Source organism: Alosa pseudoharengus, unplaced genomic scaffold, assembly GCF_046254945.1.
Source record: "Alosa pseudoharengus isolate Yale_2024_CS ecotype anadromous, Long Island Sound unplaced genomic scaffold, YU_APseudo_1.1 YU_APseudo_1.1_scf_16, whole genome shotgun sequence".
Classification (NCBI taxonomy): domain Eukaryota; kingdom Metazoa; phylum Chordata; class Actinopteri; order Clupeiformes; family Clupeidae; genus Alosa; species Alosa pseudoharengus.
The window spans coordinates 37796252-37815328 of NW_027468630.1; the positions used below are offsets into that span (position 1 = coordinate 37796252).

The 19077-nt window shown below is 39.7% G+C and overlaps 1 protein-coding gene across 4 annotated transcripts in view; it reads left to right on the top strand.

Annotated features, from left to right (window-relative positions):
- vrk3 (VRK serine/threonine kinase 3) overlaps window positions 1–5640 on the top strand; it is a 118474-nt gene extending 112834 nt beyond the window's left edge. For all 4 annotated transcript variants that reach the window (XM_076287940.1, XM_076287941.1, XM_076287942.1 and 1 more), the window contains exon 15: window positions 4785–5640. In XM_076287940.1, the coding sequence (XP_076144055.1) occupies window positions 4785–4927 (143 nt within the window). In that variant the 3' untranslated portion in view covers window positions 4928–5640. The remainder of the gene's footprint in view (window positions 1–4784) is intronic.
- The last annotated feature ends 13437 nt before the right edge of the window (window positions 5641–19077 follow it).

Here is a 19077-nt window from a genome sequence, read left to right on the forward strand (position 1 = left end):
TGCTGTTTTTAGCGGCAACGGTGAACTAATGAGCAGGTAGCTGCTCTGCAAGCAAGAACGTTGTCTGCAGTCATACAACTAAGAATCTTGTGTTGAACGGAAAGCTTGTTTTTTTGCTCCTGAAATAAACAGTACAATGGAATCAGAGGGCAAAGTCCATCTTTTATACATTCAAATACAGTGCAAAAGTTAGGATCAAAGCAGGAAGACCAAAAATGAAGGATGGTAAAGGCTAGTGTAGGCAACTGAATGCTACGTAGGCTAGTATGACAAATAGCCTACTCGTGACTAACTGGTAACGTTAGCACTGGTCTGTCACAAACGTGGACAGTTCAGGGATTTGGTGATAAAAACATTTTCGGATAGTTATAGGTTGTTATAATCATCCAAGTTATGCCTCAACTAAACAATTTTTTAAATGATGTTCTTGTTGTTAATATGCTCTTGTTTTCACCGTTCTAACTGTATCTTTGGATGGTTACATTGTTAATGAATGTTTCAGACCATGATGCATTCCTTTAATGACGTCTTCAATAACATTTGCCTTTCGAGTATAAATTCCCACTTAGCTATTACAACCTGTCTTTAAATAATAGCAATTTGGCTTTAAAAACATTAGCATGTTACAAATAACCACTTTTAAGGTCTATTTTTAATGGTCAATAGTTACATGGTTTTATAAAACAAGTGTCTATTTTTAGTATTATAGACTTTTTTGCAAATGTATTACATTGAGCAAAACCTCCAGACTTTTCATAATTTTGCACATCAGGAAAACAGTGTTTCATAACTAGACCTACATATCTTCCCTGGCTTCCTAGACCTAAATTTACATTTATTTACATTTACATTTATTAATTTAGCACTATTATCCAAAGTGACTTGTATATTTAAATTATATTACAAAGTCTATTGTCCCTGGAGGAGTTTGGAGTTAAGTGCCTTGCTCAAATGCACAATGGTGGAAGCCAAGAATTGAACCCACAACTTTTCTGGCTACTGCATGCTAGCCTAGCTCCTTAGGTCAGACCCCCCCCCCCCCCCCCTAAGAATGTCAGAACAGCATTTATTGCACAACATTGCCAGTTAAAATGCTACATAGTACATTCTGCTGCTATAAATGTGTCTGGGTAGGTGGCCTATATATTCGTTCACATATGCCACCAACACCATCACAAACTTACATTTGCCACTAACACCAATCAAGCGGACATTTCTTCCTCCGTTATTTTTTTAACCACCGGCCGCCACTGGTGTGAGCATGCCACTATCCAGGGACGCGCTCACACAGCTGTTGTGGCGGGGGCAGGAGGACAACTGTTAGCGCAGGCTTTACATAAAATTCTTCAACAGAAGCCTTATGAAATAAAGGCCTGCCTCGAATGCATGCTTGCTCAAAATAAAGGCCTGTGGTTTGCGCAGCCTACAGTAAGTAGGCTAAATAACAGACCCGCCACAATATGCGGTATGATGATTTTTTACGAGCAAGATGTTTTTGGTGCCCTACGCGCACTGCATGTTCTTAAATAACAATGAAATATCATCAGTAATATTTAACCATTATTTTGTGATTTGGGAATAATGTATATATTCATTAAGCACAGAGAATCGCATGTCAGTCACCTCATATTTGGCTGACTTCTGCAGACGCACAAAAAAACACTGCCACTTCCCTCCTCATGAGTCTTCGTTGCTGTGGATGACGTCATTACTCATACACAAGCTTGACTGAAGTGTCCACCTTGATTGGCTGATGATTGTAACGTGGGAATGATTCCAAACACCTAATAGAAAGGCCTAGCCTAAATGAATAAGAAAAAAATAGCCTAGTAGCCTAATGAAACATACGGATTGATGCAGTATCTTTGCAACATTATTAGTCACCATATACCTATGCCTACGTTTGCAAAGAGGAGAACATTTAATTTAATTTACATGTTGACAATGAGTAGTTTTGGTTGTTGGTGGCGTTATTGCATCCCTTAGTTATGCGCAAAATTGTTCCCTCGCATTTGGAAGCTCCTGTAGCCGCATAGGATTTCAAAACATCGCGACGCGAAATGCCACAAAAAGTGGTTTGTGAATAGGTCCAGATATGCTTGAGTGGTTGTAGTTAGCCCTACCTGATTTTTTTTTTTTTTTTTTTTTCCCGATTGGTCATGGAAATTCAGGATTTTTGTCAAGGAAAAGTCATTGAATTTTACATTTGACTTAGACTGGGAACCCTGGTAAAGATGCAACAACAGAGCCTTTTTACAAGAGTCACTATTACCCTTTACAGTGGGAAAAAGGTTTATTGTGAATGTGTAATATTTTTTAGTTTATTTCAAGTTCATTGGTGAATAGAAGCAATATTAAAAATGCATTTGAGTATAGAAAATATTAAATTAATGCATGTTTAATAAACCGTACAGACATAGGCTAGGCCTACTGTATATATTTTTAATACTCCTGATTCCTGATATCCCACTGGTGGACGTGCGCGGTCACATCTGGCCCTCTGACAGCGACAAGAACATTTTGTGGCCCTCTCTATCATCAAAGTTGCCCATCCCTGGCATAGATATTCAAATATATTCGAATACATGTGTTTATCTATGAGGGAAAATTCGAATGTCATTTTTAATAAATTTTGGTGTTCCCTGTTGTTGTTACCCTGCCACTGAAAGTGCACTCTGAATGGAACGGTTAAGAACATCTGGTTTATTCTCCTGACTTCTGCTTCTCTAGTGTATCTCTTCAGACAGGTGGCCAGGGCTGTGAGTTTTTGCTTTGCAGTCTCCAAGTCCTCAAGTGTTGACAGCTTGTTGTACTTCTTAGGTAACCCTTCCTGCTTCACCCTTCTTCTGTCTGCACCCTTTCTCCATTTCTGACAGTTGGCTAACCTCCCTCCATGTTGCCTTAGCCTCCAACCTTCTTCTCCCTGGCGGTTACTGCTCCTTGTAGTTATTGGCCCTTATGTTCCGGCCCAGCATCTCAAGGATCACTGTTGCTGTGATGTATATCAGGTTGTTGGTCTCCGTGATAGTTTCTGTAGGGATATGCTGGATTGCTACATTCACATCTGCTAGTAGGCTTCCAGACGATATTTCCCTTAGTTTTGGCAACCGATTTTGGTGTTGTTCATTCCAGGTGTTTGGCTTCTCCATGATTTTCCATTTTAGGTCAGCTGCTATAAATGTAAACAGGCAGTCAAAAAAATCAGATAAATGCAAAAAAATTAGGAACTGTGCATCAAGCCCTGCAGTGTAAATGCACCCTTTGTTTAAGAAAAATCATAAGGCATAAAATGACAAATTAATGGTTATTTATGGAGTTTATTAACTCAAAAAACCCTGACGAATAACCATGGTCAAACGTTTTGCATGGGGGACGTGTAATACTGATAGCCGGTACCCCAAGAGGCTAGAAAACGGGGTATATTTTCATCAACAGTAGCCTACAGGACGTCTCTCGCGTTTGCAACAGCTCGACGTAATGTAGGCTAGCTACTAAGCCAACAACGTGGGCACAGGTTCCCTGTTAAATCCCAAGATGAAAATACTCATTAACCAACTACTATATTCTTACTACATCAAATATTAAAGTAACCTAACATATCTTAGTATCAATCTTCCACTAGCTAGCTAGCTAGCATTAACGTTAGTGGTTTTTGCACAGTGATTTGCACGGCTACTCGCCACAACTGCTTGTTACCTTGTATGTATTCTAAAGTTTTGAATACACCCCTCCATATAATAGCATAATTAAGTCCCTTTTGATAGCTTCTGGAGGAAAGTAAATATTTTATCGACCAAAACGTCCTCAAAGCCTGCTTTCATATACTGTCAGCTGCCATTGTCCACAATGTATTTCTAATCAAGTCTGGTTTGTTTGTCCGAGTTTTCACACGGTAACAATGGGGGGCGGAGCTTAGCGACAGGTCAATTCAGTTCTATTTTGTCTGCGCCACTCTATGAAATCCGTTGTTAATCCAGTGTTTGCCAGTTAAAAACTTCAGCGCTGATGTGCGTGGCAAGTGATAGTGCACTCATTTTGGCACCAGTGTTGGCTCAGTCCACATGGAATTGAAATATTACTGAAGCACTTCAAGTTTAAGCTATGATCTACTACGAGCTAAACATTGTTTACACTCCAACACTGTTACACGTGAACTGAACATAGTTAATGGACTAGGCTTTTTGTGTTTGCACTTCATTGAAATGTGCTGCAGGCCTACATTTTGCACATTCACTTTTGCATATTTCTCAATATGAAAAGTTCCTTATTTTCAACTGAACTCTATAATGAATATAGGCTATGTGGAGTATTTTTTGTTTATGCCCTTTATGTGTGCACATTTTATGCATGCACTTCTGCTGTAGCATTTATTTCAGTTTATATCAGCTATATTTCTGAAGAATACAATGTATTGCCTCAGGCCCGCTGCACATCTTTATTTGAAATAATCAAATGTCTTAAAGTTAAGTTCATAAAGTAACTTTCTTTGCTTTCATTTGATTCCTAATCAAGATGCATTGGTTAAATGGCTTTATATTGTTAACATGGACCTCTGGAATGTTTAATAGAATTTTAATCATGTAATAAAATATGCAATTAATCGCAATTAACTATAGAAATTCTGTGATTTATCACGATCATAAAAAAATAACAGTTTGACAGCCCTAGTAATATAGTTTTTATAGTAATACAATTTTAATGGTGCAAATGTTGGTTCAAAATGATTATTGATTTAAGGTATTTCTTTTTTTGTTCAACACTGCATGTGTGTTTTGTGCTTATAGGAGCATTACAGGAGTACCTGTGTCAGGTGATGAACCTTAAGTACTCAGAGATACCGGACTACACTCAACTGAAGGTTGGGCTTAGGAATGGATTGCAGCAAATGGGAGTAGCTTTAGAGGATCCTTTTGACCTCCATATGTAATCACCTTACATTGTATGTTTTGATATAAATAATATGTTGGATTTGCTCTCAGTTTTTAAGTTTTAAATGTATTTGTATGTTTGTATAGGTGTTTGGGTGGGTTTAAAATACTAGGTCTTCCCAGAGACAGGAAGTGGGTGGAGGCAATCAATGGGATGGTTTGAAATGTAACTCATATGGTTTCATGTTGAATAACTACTCTCATTTAATGCTATTATAGAAACTATGCTTTTATTTCTTGTGGTAAGAAAGCCATACTACACTATGTTGATTCACCAATTTGTGATTTATTTCCACAAAGGACTGGTAACATGAATGTTACTGTTTTTTTTACCCATTTTTACTTTTGCTTAGCCTATACAATCAGACATGGTAGCAATATTAAGCAAGTTATCTTTATCATAAGATAATTGTAACTAACTGTTCCCATCATTAAGCAGGGTGTCTGTTAAATGTTAAAACAAAAGTAGTAAAACATCTTAATCTTCAATTGAACGACTGCTGTGCACACTGGTGGTAGACTTATTCTCATATGACACCCAAACCTTTAATACATGCTCAGTAAAGGTTTTTTCACTGTAAAAGTAGGAAAGATGTAAGTGTATTTTCAGTGTTTCATTTTGCTCGTTTTTTACTTTCACTTTACCTTTCTTCAAGTTTTTGCCTTATGAATGGATGTTTTTTGTAATAAAACAGAATTTTCTTTCATTCCACTCCTTGTCAGTCCCTCCAGGATTTACTGGGCCTTTACAACATTAGGAAGATCAAACCTTATCTGACACAAGATTCCACACAACTTCTTCAGGCCATGGTCATCTCCAAGCTGGACTATTGTAATTCACTATTAGCTGGCCTACCTGCTTGTGTTGTAAGATCATTACAGCTGATTCAGAATGCTGCAGCATGCCTGGTCTTCAATCAGCCAAAAAGGACACATGTAACTCCTCTCCTAATTCAATAATCAAGATGTACATCCCCAACTGCCCACTGCGGTCTTCTGATGAGTGTCTATTGTGTCGACTAGCCATAACGCATAAACGCTCAAATTCAAGACTCATTTCCTCAGTGGTTCCATGTTAAAAATAGCGCAAAATAGTCAGAGAAATCAAATCTATTTTATCATACTTTTGCCTTTTCATTCATTCATTTCAATAGCATGTGGCCTAATAAATCATCCTCCTACGTGGAATGTTCACCCCCTGTCCCTATGTGTTACAGTAGGCCTAGCTTCTCTGCATTAGACAAGTGCACATCATATTAAATCATGTATGACTCCTGCGAGGCCGTAACCTACAACGGCGCTGTGCTGAGAACGAAAAAGGCGGACATTGTATTCCCCTCGCAGGACACATGTGGAAGTACACACTACGGCAAAACTTAACACGATCAATAATAAACCCCCCTCTCCCCTACATACACAGCACATTATTTCATCAGGAAGCTTCTCCAACACACATATTGCACACTGCCCTCTCCCCACATACACAGCACACTATCCCATCTCCCTTGTCATCCCCCCAACACACACACCAAGACCCCTGGCAGTTGGGTTAGCCCCTTGAGCCGTGGATCTGCCCAAGGTTTCTTCCTTGGTAAGGGAGTTTTTCCTTGCCCCTGTTGCTCTTGGGTGCTCCCCCCCCCCCCCCAATCCTCCCCCACATTTCTTATGCAGCCCTTGCCACTTAATCTACTAAACCCTTCTTCTACTGCACTTTTTAACCCCCCCCCCATAAATGCACAAATAGGCTGACACCAGACATAATTTCACTGCATTTCTTACTTCCATTAACTATATGCATGTGACAATAAACTTCCTTGTATCCTTGTACACCCAATAAACATACACGCAATAAACAGCGCTACGAGATTGGAATGTACAGAGCACGACGTTGTCTATCGACAGCATAGCAACCTACAACAGCATAGCACCATGGTGACGCCGTTGCAGTGCCAAGCACTGGTTAAATTATGTCAGTGAGACTGCCGGTTTGAATCCCACGTGAAAGCCTCAAAGCAGGCGCTGTTTTTTTGTTTTTTTTTGCCCCCTTTTATCACGGTATTTCCCGTTAAGCGATCACACAGGCAGACTTTCGCGATCTGCATGCGCAGATTTCTCGTTTCAGATCAATCGATTGCGTAGCATAATGGTGAAGCTGTTGCCCTGCCAAGCACTGGCCTAATTATGTCAGTGAGACTGCCAGTTCGAATCCCGTATCAAGCCTCAAAGTAGGCGATGGGGATTTTTGCCCCCTTTTATCGCAGTGTGCAATGCCCAATGCATTGCCCACGGTATTTCCCGTTAAGCGATCACACGGGCGGGCTTTCGCGATCTGCGGACGCAGATTTCTCGTTTCAGCTGAATCGATTGCATAGATTGTACACCATAGAGGGTGACACGGGAATCAATTGTCGCTCCCATCCCATCCCGAGCCCACACAAATACTCCCGTCATATATCCCGATCACGTGACTGCCCTGCCCCCCAAAAAAAATCCTGTCCTGCAAAATCCCGAGAGAAAGGCTCCCGAATCCCGTCCCGCTCCCGTTTAGTTCCCAAAGGTTGGGTCGTAGGAGATTTTATTTGGGTCGCCAGCATAATGACAATTTATGTTGTGTAATAGGCCTAGCTTATACCTTATATAGCTTAGGAACTCCCTTTGTGCATTTTAGCATTTAGAATCTCTGAACGGGAGCGAACACCGCCAGAGGGTGGATATCACTCTCAAAATGAAACAATATTCTGTCGGGCGCCTACCATGGACCTCACAGTTGCAAAATACAAGGGACATGAATCAGTCTATATGTGCACGAACAATAACGGACATCAGCTCTTCAACATGGCCCATTAAAATCTAGAAAGTATCATTTTAAATCGTAAAAAAAACCCTGCTGTCAACAATAGGCTAAAGCAGACATCCATAGACCGGACATAAGGCTTATTTGCGTCATAGGCTGCAGATATTGTCAATTGTAGGCCTCTTTACTGTTAATAGCAGTCTCCTCACATTCCATCTTATTTCGGATTTAAAACGCACAAAAGTGCGTTAGATTAGGCTATAATTTAAATGGACATGTAAACGCTATTTCCTCCTTCCAATCTCGCGAACTTCACTACAGTAAAGCTGCATTTACTAGCTAGATTCCCATAACAACCAGCCACATAGTCGAGGTGAAGAGGGTTATTAAGATCGACTTTGAACACAGTGAGCCATACAACTTGACAATTACACTGTATCATAGTGTTAATGTGTTGAGTAAAGCTACACATGTTTCGATTGATTTTGTTACCATGTGTGTTTATTCCTGCCGTTACAAAAACTAGCATCTCCGATAACGTTGATATTGCAATAGAAAACACCTTCAGTTTTCGGTGTAGACGCTGATTGATTGGCTTGTGAACAGGGCAGCTGCTTTGTATTGCTCTGATAGGCTACTCTGCGGCTAGCAGTAGCCAATCACAAACGTATTGTGAGTTGTAAGTGGTTCTCTTTTATAGAAATGCCTTGCAATCTTAGGGTGCACTCACCGCATGTTTTAATTTAATCTCCGGCTCCGTTCCCCTCCCGCCCGCTCCCGTTGATTTCTGCCCGTCCCATCCCTATCACGTTACTAACAGTGAAATTGACTCCCGTACCGCAGTCCCGAAAAATTGTCACCCTCTAGTACACCACTTTTGGACACTGAAATAAAAACTTGAATCCAACAAAGGTGCTTGCGCTGGTCCAGCACTAAGGAGCACCGGGTAGGGAGTGCCAGCACGCCAGGTATTTTGACCGCTTCTGAGGCTCCTGCCAAGCTGACACACATGGTTAGGACCTACTTACAAGTATGTGCACCACACGTAGGACTAACGTGTAGGGTAGCAGTTAGGTCTTTCTGTGTTTGTTTTCTGTTGGTTGCAAGTTTCGGTAGGCGTTTAGATTGATTTAACAACACCCCTAGACAACGAAGAGCTTGGGCCAGAACCGCCTCGTAACAATGACATTCTCCTTTCTACACTATCTGAACTAAAATTACTGGGAAAGCTCTTGACTGGTTTGAATCTTACATTAAAGGTAGTTCTTTCAACGTGTCTTGGCAGGGACAGGTATCAAAGTCTCATGAGTTCACCAAAGGTGTGCCTCAGGGATCATTATTAGGGCCCCTGCTTTTCTCTATTTACACCACTTTCTTAGGTGAGACCATTCGCTCCCATGGATTTGACTATCACTGCTATGCGGACCATCCATATAATTGTATCTTAACAATGTGGACTGACATAGTAAGTATTTATTTATATAGCCTAGATCAGGCATCACCAAATGGCGGACCGCGGTCCGGATCCGGACCGAGTGACGGTTCTGCCCGGACCCGTTAAAATCCGTCTAAACTCTTTGATATTAATAAAAAGATAAATCAGTCGTTCATGCGCAACTAATCTAGTTAGGCCTATTACGACAGGAGCATCATCAATAGCCAAGCCAATCAAATAGATAGATAGATAGATAGATAGATACTTTATTGATCCCCAGGGGAAATTCAAGATCGATTGTTTACCTTTCAGCAACAGAGCGTGTGTAAGAGAGAGAGAGGAGATGAGAGAAAATGGCTTGCTCAAAAGTGAGAAAAGTAGATGGTGAAAACCGAACTTTTAAAGATGAATGGACGGACCAATACATGTTTGTTTTGCCTGCAGCCAGTTCTAAACCTTTGTGTCTCATATGCTGTGAAACTGTGGCGTTAATAAAAAGTGGAAATGTTAAGCGTCACTATGAGACCAAACACGGGCCGTTTGAGGAAAGGTACCCGCAGAAGTCCGCAGTGAGGGCAAGTGAGATTATGGAATTAAAAGCGCAATATGACAGGTTTACTCGTGTCATCACGCATGCATTTACAAGCCAGCAACGTGCAAATGAGTGTTCGTTAAAGATTGCGTGGATTTTGGCGCAACACAAGAAAACATTCAGCAATGGGACAGTTGTGAACAGGCACGTGCAGAGAAGGGGGGCTACAGGGGCTCTAGCTCCTGCCCTTTTGCCCCTTTGATGTCCAAGTGCCCTTTTCACAAGACCCGTTTTTTACTTTTTAAAATTTGTAATACTTCCGCTAGTTCCAACGTGAATATTCCCTAAAATGTCTCATTAATAGTTTGTGAAATTAGAAATGTACAAAACAATTTTCTGTGTTAATTGAAATGCCTTGCGGCCACCAATCCGTGACGTCATACATTCAGTGAACTCTCAGAAGGTGCACGCAGGCACAGTGCTGCAGGAGACGTTTGGGAGCACGGTAAGGTCACTTGGCAGTTATCCTATCTGAATATGCAATAGTATTCAGCTTAGAGATAGAGAATAAAATGTTTAAAGTATCAAACCCGTTTTAACCATGTCATGGTCCATCCATTTCAATAACCTGGCAGCTTCGAAAATCTAAGGCTGAACGTTCATAACATATTCTGTTTAGGTTTTACTATGTTATAGTAGTAGACCTAGTTCATAAAACAGAGTAGGCAAACCTTTTCTAAATCGTCATAAGCCGACGACATAGGCTACTGTAGTTGTTTAACTAACCCAATTCCACACGTTGTTCTCTGTTTACAGTAGGCCTAGGCTACATTATGCGTCATTTCACTCACGCACAGCACGTGAATCTGCAAGACACCAGCTTGCTAATGGTGGTAGTTCACTGTGATAAACATAAAAATTATAGCCTGACAAGCCAGGGCCCAGTTTCCCGATAATGACGGAGACACGCTCTTACAAGGGTTTTCTACGATTCATCTTACGAGCGTTTGTTTGGTTTTCCCGACCATGCTCGTAGCGTGAACGCGCGTGCACTGCTCTTATGATGCTCTTAAGGGGAGCTGTCCACGTTAATAGTTCTGAAATATCCTCTGATTTTACAGTGATGTCAGGTGACTGCACGTCACAGCTATAGGCCTACTATTTAAACTTCGGATCTACACATTAATTCACATCAATACGAAAATAGAAACACTTTGACATCTGCATGTAAGCATCCCAAGTAGGTTATATACCACACAGAGACATAAATAATTGTAATTATTTTAAGATTAAATTGTTGCACCATGCACTATTTGGTAACACTTTATTTGAAGGGGTCTACATAAGGGTGACATGTAACCGTCATAAGAATGACATGACACATGTCATGTACATTAATGACACATTATTGATGTTTATGACTGTTGTCATAATGTGTCATTCGGTTTTTGGAATGTCAAGTTGACATTGTTTGGGTGTCATCATTATGACAACTTGACATTAGCCAAGATGACATTATTTGACGGGTCTTTGTCATGACAACTTGACATTAGCCAAGAAAATGTAACCCATTTACAATATTGTCATGACTATTTGACATAGCAAAGAAAGAAATGCAAGGTGTTTGGCATGATATTGTCATGACAACTTGACATATAACTGTGTTTGGCCTGACTTATCTGCTAGGTTTATAAAGTGATAGGTTTATCTTCTTGGTTTGTAAAGTGATGGGCCTGAACAATTGGCTGTCATGATGCCATTATAAATTGGTCATGAAAACTTTTCTTGACTTCAACTACAGTGGTACAGTTTTGACTCGTCATTAAGCTGTCACAAATAACTATTACACACGAAAATAGTTTCCTGACAGTGTCATGAATACTTACCTTTGACCTAAAGTACAGTGAACCATCTGAGATGTTTCCTGAACATGTCATTAAGTGTCATTACACTATCAAATAGGTCCTATTTCTGTACATTTTACATTTCTGGAACTGAGTCTAATTTCAACTATAATGACAACAAATACCATACTTAGTCATGACTTAAGAGTTTATTTCAGCAATGCATTTTGCAAAACCATAATACATGGACATGTTACCATGCCAGCTAACCTAACTGTGCATGTGGAACATGCATTCAACTATTCACATACTAGTCTTTAAGCACCATTTCATTGCCATCATTTCTGCAGATTTTTCAAATCATGCACGAGTCTACCCAACACACCATTACGATGACGGATTCCTAACCAGTAGTACCAATTAGTTCAATCATTTTAAGGTGTGTTTTGAGGGACTGAGGGGTTCGATTCCCCCTGAGACGCCATATTTGTCTGTGTAAGGGGCACTTATTTTAATGTAGAGTGAAGTGCTGCCTTTCTAAGGAACTTTTCACAAGAGGAGTAGACAAATGAAAGTACCAAAATAGTTTACCCAGAACATTTAGCCGGCATTTATTAAACATCAAATATCAAACAGTATGACCTTGTTTCTCTTTTCTGTCCCTTTAGTTGTGAAAATCAGTATTTCTCTTAGTTTTCAACCTTTTACCCAAAATAATAATAAGTCCATCTACCTGGGTAGTATGTTTTTTTTTTTTTAGTGGTGAGATCTCGCGCTTATCTGTAGGCTACGATGAAATGAAGAAATATTGAGTAGAAGCAGTTCATGTCGCAGGCAAGATTAGCAGCTATCATTCGCGCCCTCTGCTCTTCTGCCTCCCGTGTCCAATGGCACACTCTCTCAAATCATGCATCCAAACAAAAAAACAACCTGCATAGCAGGGCAACAATTCAATTCAATTACTCTCTCGATACATTTTAGCAGATCTGGAAATATAACTCATATTCATAAACTGTAGTAGCTTATTCTTATTTTTTATCTATACATTCACTACATAGCCTACATGAAACTTCAGCACTAGCATATCACGTTGTTAACATGGCTTCAACATAGCATGAAATAGCACTTCAAATCATTAAACTCATGTTCAACTCCGATTGGTTTTTAGCTTATGCAGTATCATCAATACATTTCCACACAATGCATTAAACAACTGAGTTACAGCAAAATAAAACTTTTACGTGCTTAACTCATTAACTCATTATCACGCCATGTCTGCTACTAACATAAATGACGAACACTTGTAAAACACTCACCGGAGAAAACTCATACAAGTAAGTAAACTCCTTGTCGTAATTTCGACCTTTTGCTGTTAGTCCTTCCTTAGAAGTAGGTTTGGTGGGAAAACCCCTTTTAACTAGCTCTTCAATGTTATTTTTAACTTTTCTTCTCAGTGTGGAAAATCTAAATATGGCTTCAGCTCACTATAGTCAGAGCCCGTCTATTAGACATTATTCTCTGCTATCGTTCAGCTGCTGTGCTGTTTGTGATTTCTGTCTTCTGTCTTCTTCTCTAAGAATCAGTGACAGTGTAGCAGTTTCCCCTCTATGCAGCGCCACCACTGCCACCTACTGGACAACTACGGTGTGCAGGGAAAACATAACTAAAAGTAATCAAGAAATTAGATATTAAACTAGAATAATGTAATCCTATTAGTAGGCTTTTTTCGAGTGGGTTACATCTGCAATGTTCACCTTCAATATGTTGAGTATATCTAATTTATAATGGTGTCATGACAGCCAATTGTTCAGGCTCATCACTTCATAAACCTAGAAGATAAGTCAGGCCAAACACAGTTATATGTCAAGTTGTCATGACAATATCATGCCAAGGAAAGTATTCATGACACAATTATAATGGTGTCATGTCAATCAATTATTCCGGCCCACCACTTCACGAACCTAGAAGATGAGTCAGGTCAAACACAGTTATATGTCAATTTTGCATTTCTTTCTTGGCTAATGTCAAGTTGTTATGACAACGGTTTACATTTTCTTGGCTAATGTCAAGTTGTCATGACAGAGACACCCTCAAATAATGACATCTTGCCTAATTTCAAGTTGTTATAATGATGACACCCAAACAATGTCAACTTGACATTCCAAAAACCGAATGACACTTAATGACAACAGTCATAAACATCAATACTATGTCATTAGTGTGCATGACATGTGTCATGAAATTCTTATGACGGTTACATGTCACCCTTGTGTAGACCCCTTCAAATAAAGTGTTACCCAATATTTTTTCGCGGTGTCACTTAAGAACACGTTTGAAGATAAGAAAGAAGTCAAGTAAGAAAGAGAGGAAATGTGTAGGCTTAGATTTTGATGCAGTAGGCTACAGACTAAACCACATGTTGCTTTCTCTGCTTTTTACCTCATAGGCCTAATAAAATATAGCCTTCACTTAGCAAAGATAATGTCAAACTATTCTGGCAACGTCTCGTTTCATAACTTGATTGCATTTTTGTCCGCTTTTCATCACATTATTATGACCATTAAATGTAGGCTATTTTACACGCTAAAATCTGATTCATCACAGGTAAACACAATAAAGAATGGGAACGTAAATTGGATTATGTATTCTAAGTTGTAATTCCTCTGTATGTCCTGTTGGTGACCTCAGTGAGAAGTACTGTTAAGACGCTCCCCAGATAGCAAAGGGGCGTTGAGGGGCGTTGAATCCACGTTTGTTTGAAGCGGCGGAGGTTGATTCAATGTGGATTCAACGCCCCTTTGCTATCTGGGTCTTAGCCGGTAACGAGTACTCTGGTGCACTCGTAGATCTACGAGTGTTTTCACGACGCTCTTAAGCTACGATGGTTTCGGGAAACAGTCGGCAAATCTTAAGACATTCGTAAGAGGGACTTTACGACGCTCTTAGGCTTAAGATGCTTTCGGGGAACTGGGCCCAGACTAGGCAATAACGTATTTGCTGCCGCTAGGGTGCATCTAGATTTCTAGGCTATTAAAATTAGCTTTGAATTTAATCAATAAGATGGAAGATGTTTCATTTTGATATAATTTGCATGTAGCCTATGTATTCTCTATTGGGTTGTAATCAAAATTAAGTTTTAAATAAAGTTAACACGTTTTCTGAAATGTTTATTCCATGTGCCCTTTTTTTAAATTTGAGCCCCTGCCCCTTCAAAGGTCTCTGCACGCCCCTGGTTGTGAAGGAGTGCTTAAATGCGGCTGCAGAAACTTTACTTGACGGTAAACAAAAAGACGACGTGTGAAAAAATCAAGCAAATCCCATTGTCAGCTTCAACAACAACTAGAAAATCTGAACTATTAGCAGAGGATGTACTGGCACAGCTTGATGCTGTTGTTCAGAACGCAGTATGCATATCCTTAGCCATTGATGAGTCCACAGATGTAACAGATAATGCCCAGCTTTTGGTGTATGTGAGATAACAAAGAGAAGAAAGAGATGTGTGAGGACATATTAGGTTCAACGCCACTTGAGACACACACACAAGAGGAGAGGATATATATGAGGGGATAAAGGAGATGCTCACAAAAAGAAAGATTAATCTGAAGCAAGTAGTCTCAGTCACCACAGATGGTGCACCTGCTATGGTTGGGAGAGAGAAGGGGGCTGTTGCACGGATGAAACAAGACAACCCTGATCTCATAGCCTACCACTGTATTATCCATCAGACTGTTCTCTGTGCCATTCTGTCTGAAGAGTTTGCTGAAGTAATGAATACCATGATGAAACTTATAAACTTCCTCAGGGCATCCTCATCCCATCAGCATCGACTGCTGAGAGAATTTCTGAAAGAAATGGAGGCAGATGCGAATGACCTACTACTCCACAACAACGTGAGATGGCTGAGCAAAGGCAATGCACTGGAGCGCTTCTGGTCCATCCGTAAGGAAATAGCTGCTTTCTTACAGCAGCTCAAGAGTCAAAAAGCAACACAGTTTGCAAACTTTTTGCAAGATAAGCACAAGATGGATGTCGTGGCTTTTTTGGTGGACATCACAAGACACCTTAATGAGCTCAATTTAAAGCTGCAGGGTCAGAAAAATTCTGTCTGCGATTTGATGAGCTCCTTCCAGATGAAGCTGGACATTTTCAAAGAAGATCTCCAAGGAGAGTGTGAGCACTTCCCACAAATGCGGGAACAAATTCAGGGTGAGAGAGACATTTCCCCTTATGTCGGCTTCATAGACAAGTTGATCAGAAACTTCTGTCAACGATTTGACTCCTTCAAACTTGGACACCAGCTCCTCCTGCTAATCGAGAATCCATTCCTTATCAGAGAAATCAGAGGATTTTCAAAGGAGGTGGCACAGACCTTCAAATGGGCACATCCTGGATCTTTACAGCTAGAGCTCACTGATCTGCAGTCAGATGTTGCTCTGAGAGGGCATTTTGAAACAACTCACTGTTACTTTCTGGTTACAGATTGTGCCAGAAACAATGTTCCCTGGTCTAACCAAAGTAGCACTGCACACCTTAACCATGTTTGGATCAACTTACAGCTGTGAGACAGCTTTCTCTACAATGAACATTATTAAAACAAAGTACCGTTCTAGGCTAACCAATGACCATCTTCACATGTGCATGAGACTGGCACTGACCCCATTTAAGCCTAGATTCAAACTGCTGGCAGGACAGTTACATGCCCATTTCTCTCACTAGGAAAGGAAGTTGGAAAGGGAGGAAGGAGAGGTGGAATGGACAGAGGAAAAAGGGAGCTGCTCAAAGCCCTGCACTTTTCTTTTATTCAGTAAATTCTTCCCTGTTCTATTTTATTTGAAATGTAGGCATTAGCCTAGGTTCCTTTGTTATTTTATTTGAAATGTAGTTAATGTTTAAAAAAGAGGGTGGGCAGCTCAAAGGTCTTTTTTTAAATAAAATCTTCAAGATGCACTTTTATTTTACTCAAAAGATTTTGTTTTACATTAGGCTACTTGAAATATAGGTCCTAAATTCAGGCTGCTCAAAGCTGGGTTTGCACTTTTTATTTATTTTATTCAGAAGAAATTCAGTGTCTGTTGCCTGTTACTTGAAATGTAGTAAAGACAACTACAATATTGTTTTCCATTCAAGTGACAGACAAGTTCAGTTTCAGTATGTTAAAACCATATTACTTTGAAAACACTTGAAATTTAACAATAAATAAATGATATAGAAATGTACATGCATTATTTATTTTATCAACATCAGGGTACACTATTTTGAGTGACAATATCAGATTTGGACCTTTGCCAGGAGGAAATTTTAGTAACTGGACCTCTTTGAATTTTAATTGAATACCCCTGGCCTAGATTCTTATGCATACGTCCCATTTTGAGTCCTACCATCAGGTCTTGTGAAGCTTTGTGCAAAAGTAGATGAAGTAGAATGAAAACTACTTACTTTACAGCATTATTTGCCAAATGCTCATGTGTTTTGTAAAATGCCCTATGGAAACTCCCCATAGAACTTTTGGTTATCCAAAATGCATACTGACAATCAAATGCTTACTGCTTATGAACCCCTTTGTGTAGAAGCATAATCTTGGTCTCAAATGAAAGGTAACACATTGAAGTTTCATGCTTGTATTTGGATTATACTGCAGGGGTTCTAATATGAAATGACTACACTAAATATGGAATAATTACAAAAAAAAAACTATAAATCTTCACAATTTCTATTTCAAATCAATTGGTGGACTATACATCTGCTTAACTAATGTTGGATAAAATTGCATGAATATTTCTATGGAGAGTCTTTATACTAATATCCCTCGTGAAGATGGCTTGGAGGCCATGAGCTTCTACCTTACAACTCAAAATGATTTATTTCAAAAGGAACTGTTAGTAATGATGACTAAGTTTATTCTCAAATCTAATTATTTCATTTTTAACAACAAGTACTACTTACAAATTCAAGGGACGAGTATGGGATCCCCATTTGCACCCAACTACGCAAATCTATTTATGGGTCTATGGGAGGATAGACACATATTTAACAATAATCCTTTTAGACAAAACATCCTGTTCTTTAAGCGGTTCATTGATGACATCCTTTTGATTTTCACTGGTTCTGAAGATGAATTGAGCCATTTTAATGAATACATAAATGGGACATATCCTACTTTGAGGTTCACTATGGAGTATAGCTCTAAAAGTGTCCATTTCCTAGATCTAGAAATGACAGTCAATAACCATAAATTAGAGACCTCTATTTATAGGAAAGAAACAGATAGGAATACTATACTTCATTCATCAAGTTTTCACCCTGACCATCTAATCAAGAATATTCCTTATGGTCAGTTTGTAAGGCTTAGAAGAATATGTAGCAATGATGAAGATTTTAAGGTTAAAGCCAAGGAAATGTCTCAAAGATTCATAGAACGAGGATACAACCAGGTAGTGATTAATCAGGCAATTGAAAAGGCAGGCCAGAAAAATAGGAATGAACTGTTGAATCCTACTCCTAAGAAATCAGAGAGTAGAGTAACTTTTGTAACCGAATACTCCACAAATTCCACACAGGTGAAAAGAATAATTAATAAACATTGGAAACTCCTTGAATGCGACCCGAGTCTGAGCCACTTACCAACTAAACCACGGTATTGCTTCAAACGGGGCAAGAATATCAAAGATTTAGTAGTCAGTTCTATGTACCAAGAACCTCCAGTTACAAATTGGCTGACTAAACAAGTGTATGGTAATTGTAGGTGTGGCCAGTGTGCACACTGCTCAAATACTGTTGACACCAAAACATTCACCCATCCACACTCGGGTGAAAAGTATGGCATCAAACAATTTATCAATTGTCTCTCTACACATGTAGTGTACATGTTAAAATGCCCTTGTGGCTTGATGTATATAGGCCAAACAAAAAGAAACTTGAAGTTAAGAATTGCTGAACACAAAGCTTCTATTAGAAACAACAATATGGATTACGCAATCGCTAGACACTAAAAGGACAGAAGTCATGGTTCAGCCACTACATTGAGATTCATTGGCATTGAGAGGGTTGAACCGAATGTAAGAGGTGGTGATTTGATTAAACAATTGCTTAAAAGGGAGGCTTACTGGATTCACAAATTGAATACAGTCGAACCATATGGACTTAATGAAAAACAAGACTTGAGTGGTCGCCAGACGATCGGGTTAAAAATGTTCTGCCTGGCCCTCCCCCCTGGTCATTTTTTTCCCCAGGGGCCTCCCCCCAGCTCAAAAAAATTCTCCTAGGCCCTCCCCCCTACGTGAATCAAATAAAACTGGTCGGAAAATGACGTTTACAAGGTTAAAACGGCCAGCAAATATCATAAGCACACTTACACACACACGGGTACACAGTGTTGCGCGAGTTTTGTCACAAGCGGCCCGCAGTCGCCCGATATTTTAATCAACCCGACCGCAACTCGGACCGCGAATATTAATTAGGACAAAATTATACCCGACCCGCGATCCGACCCGGGATTTACAAATGTGTGCTTTTGGTTATAGCCTGCATGCAGTGTGACAGTAGGC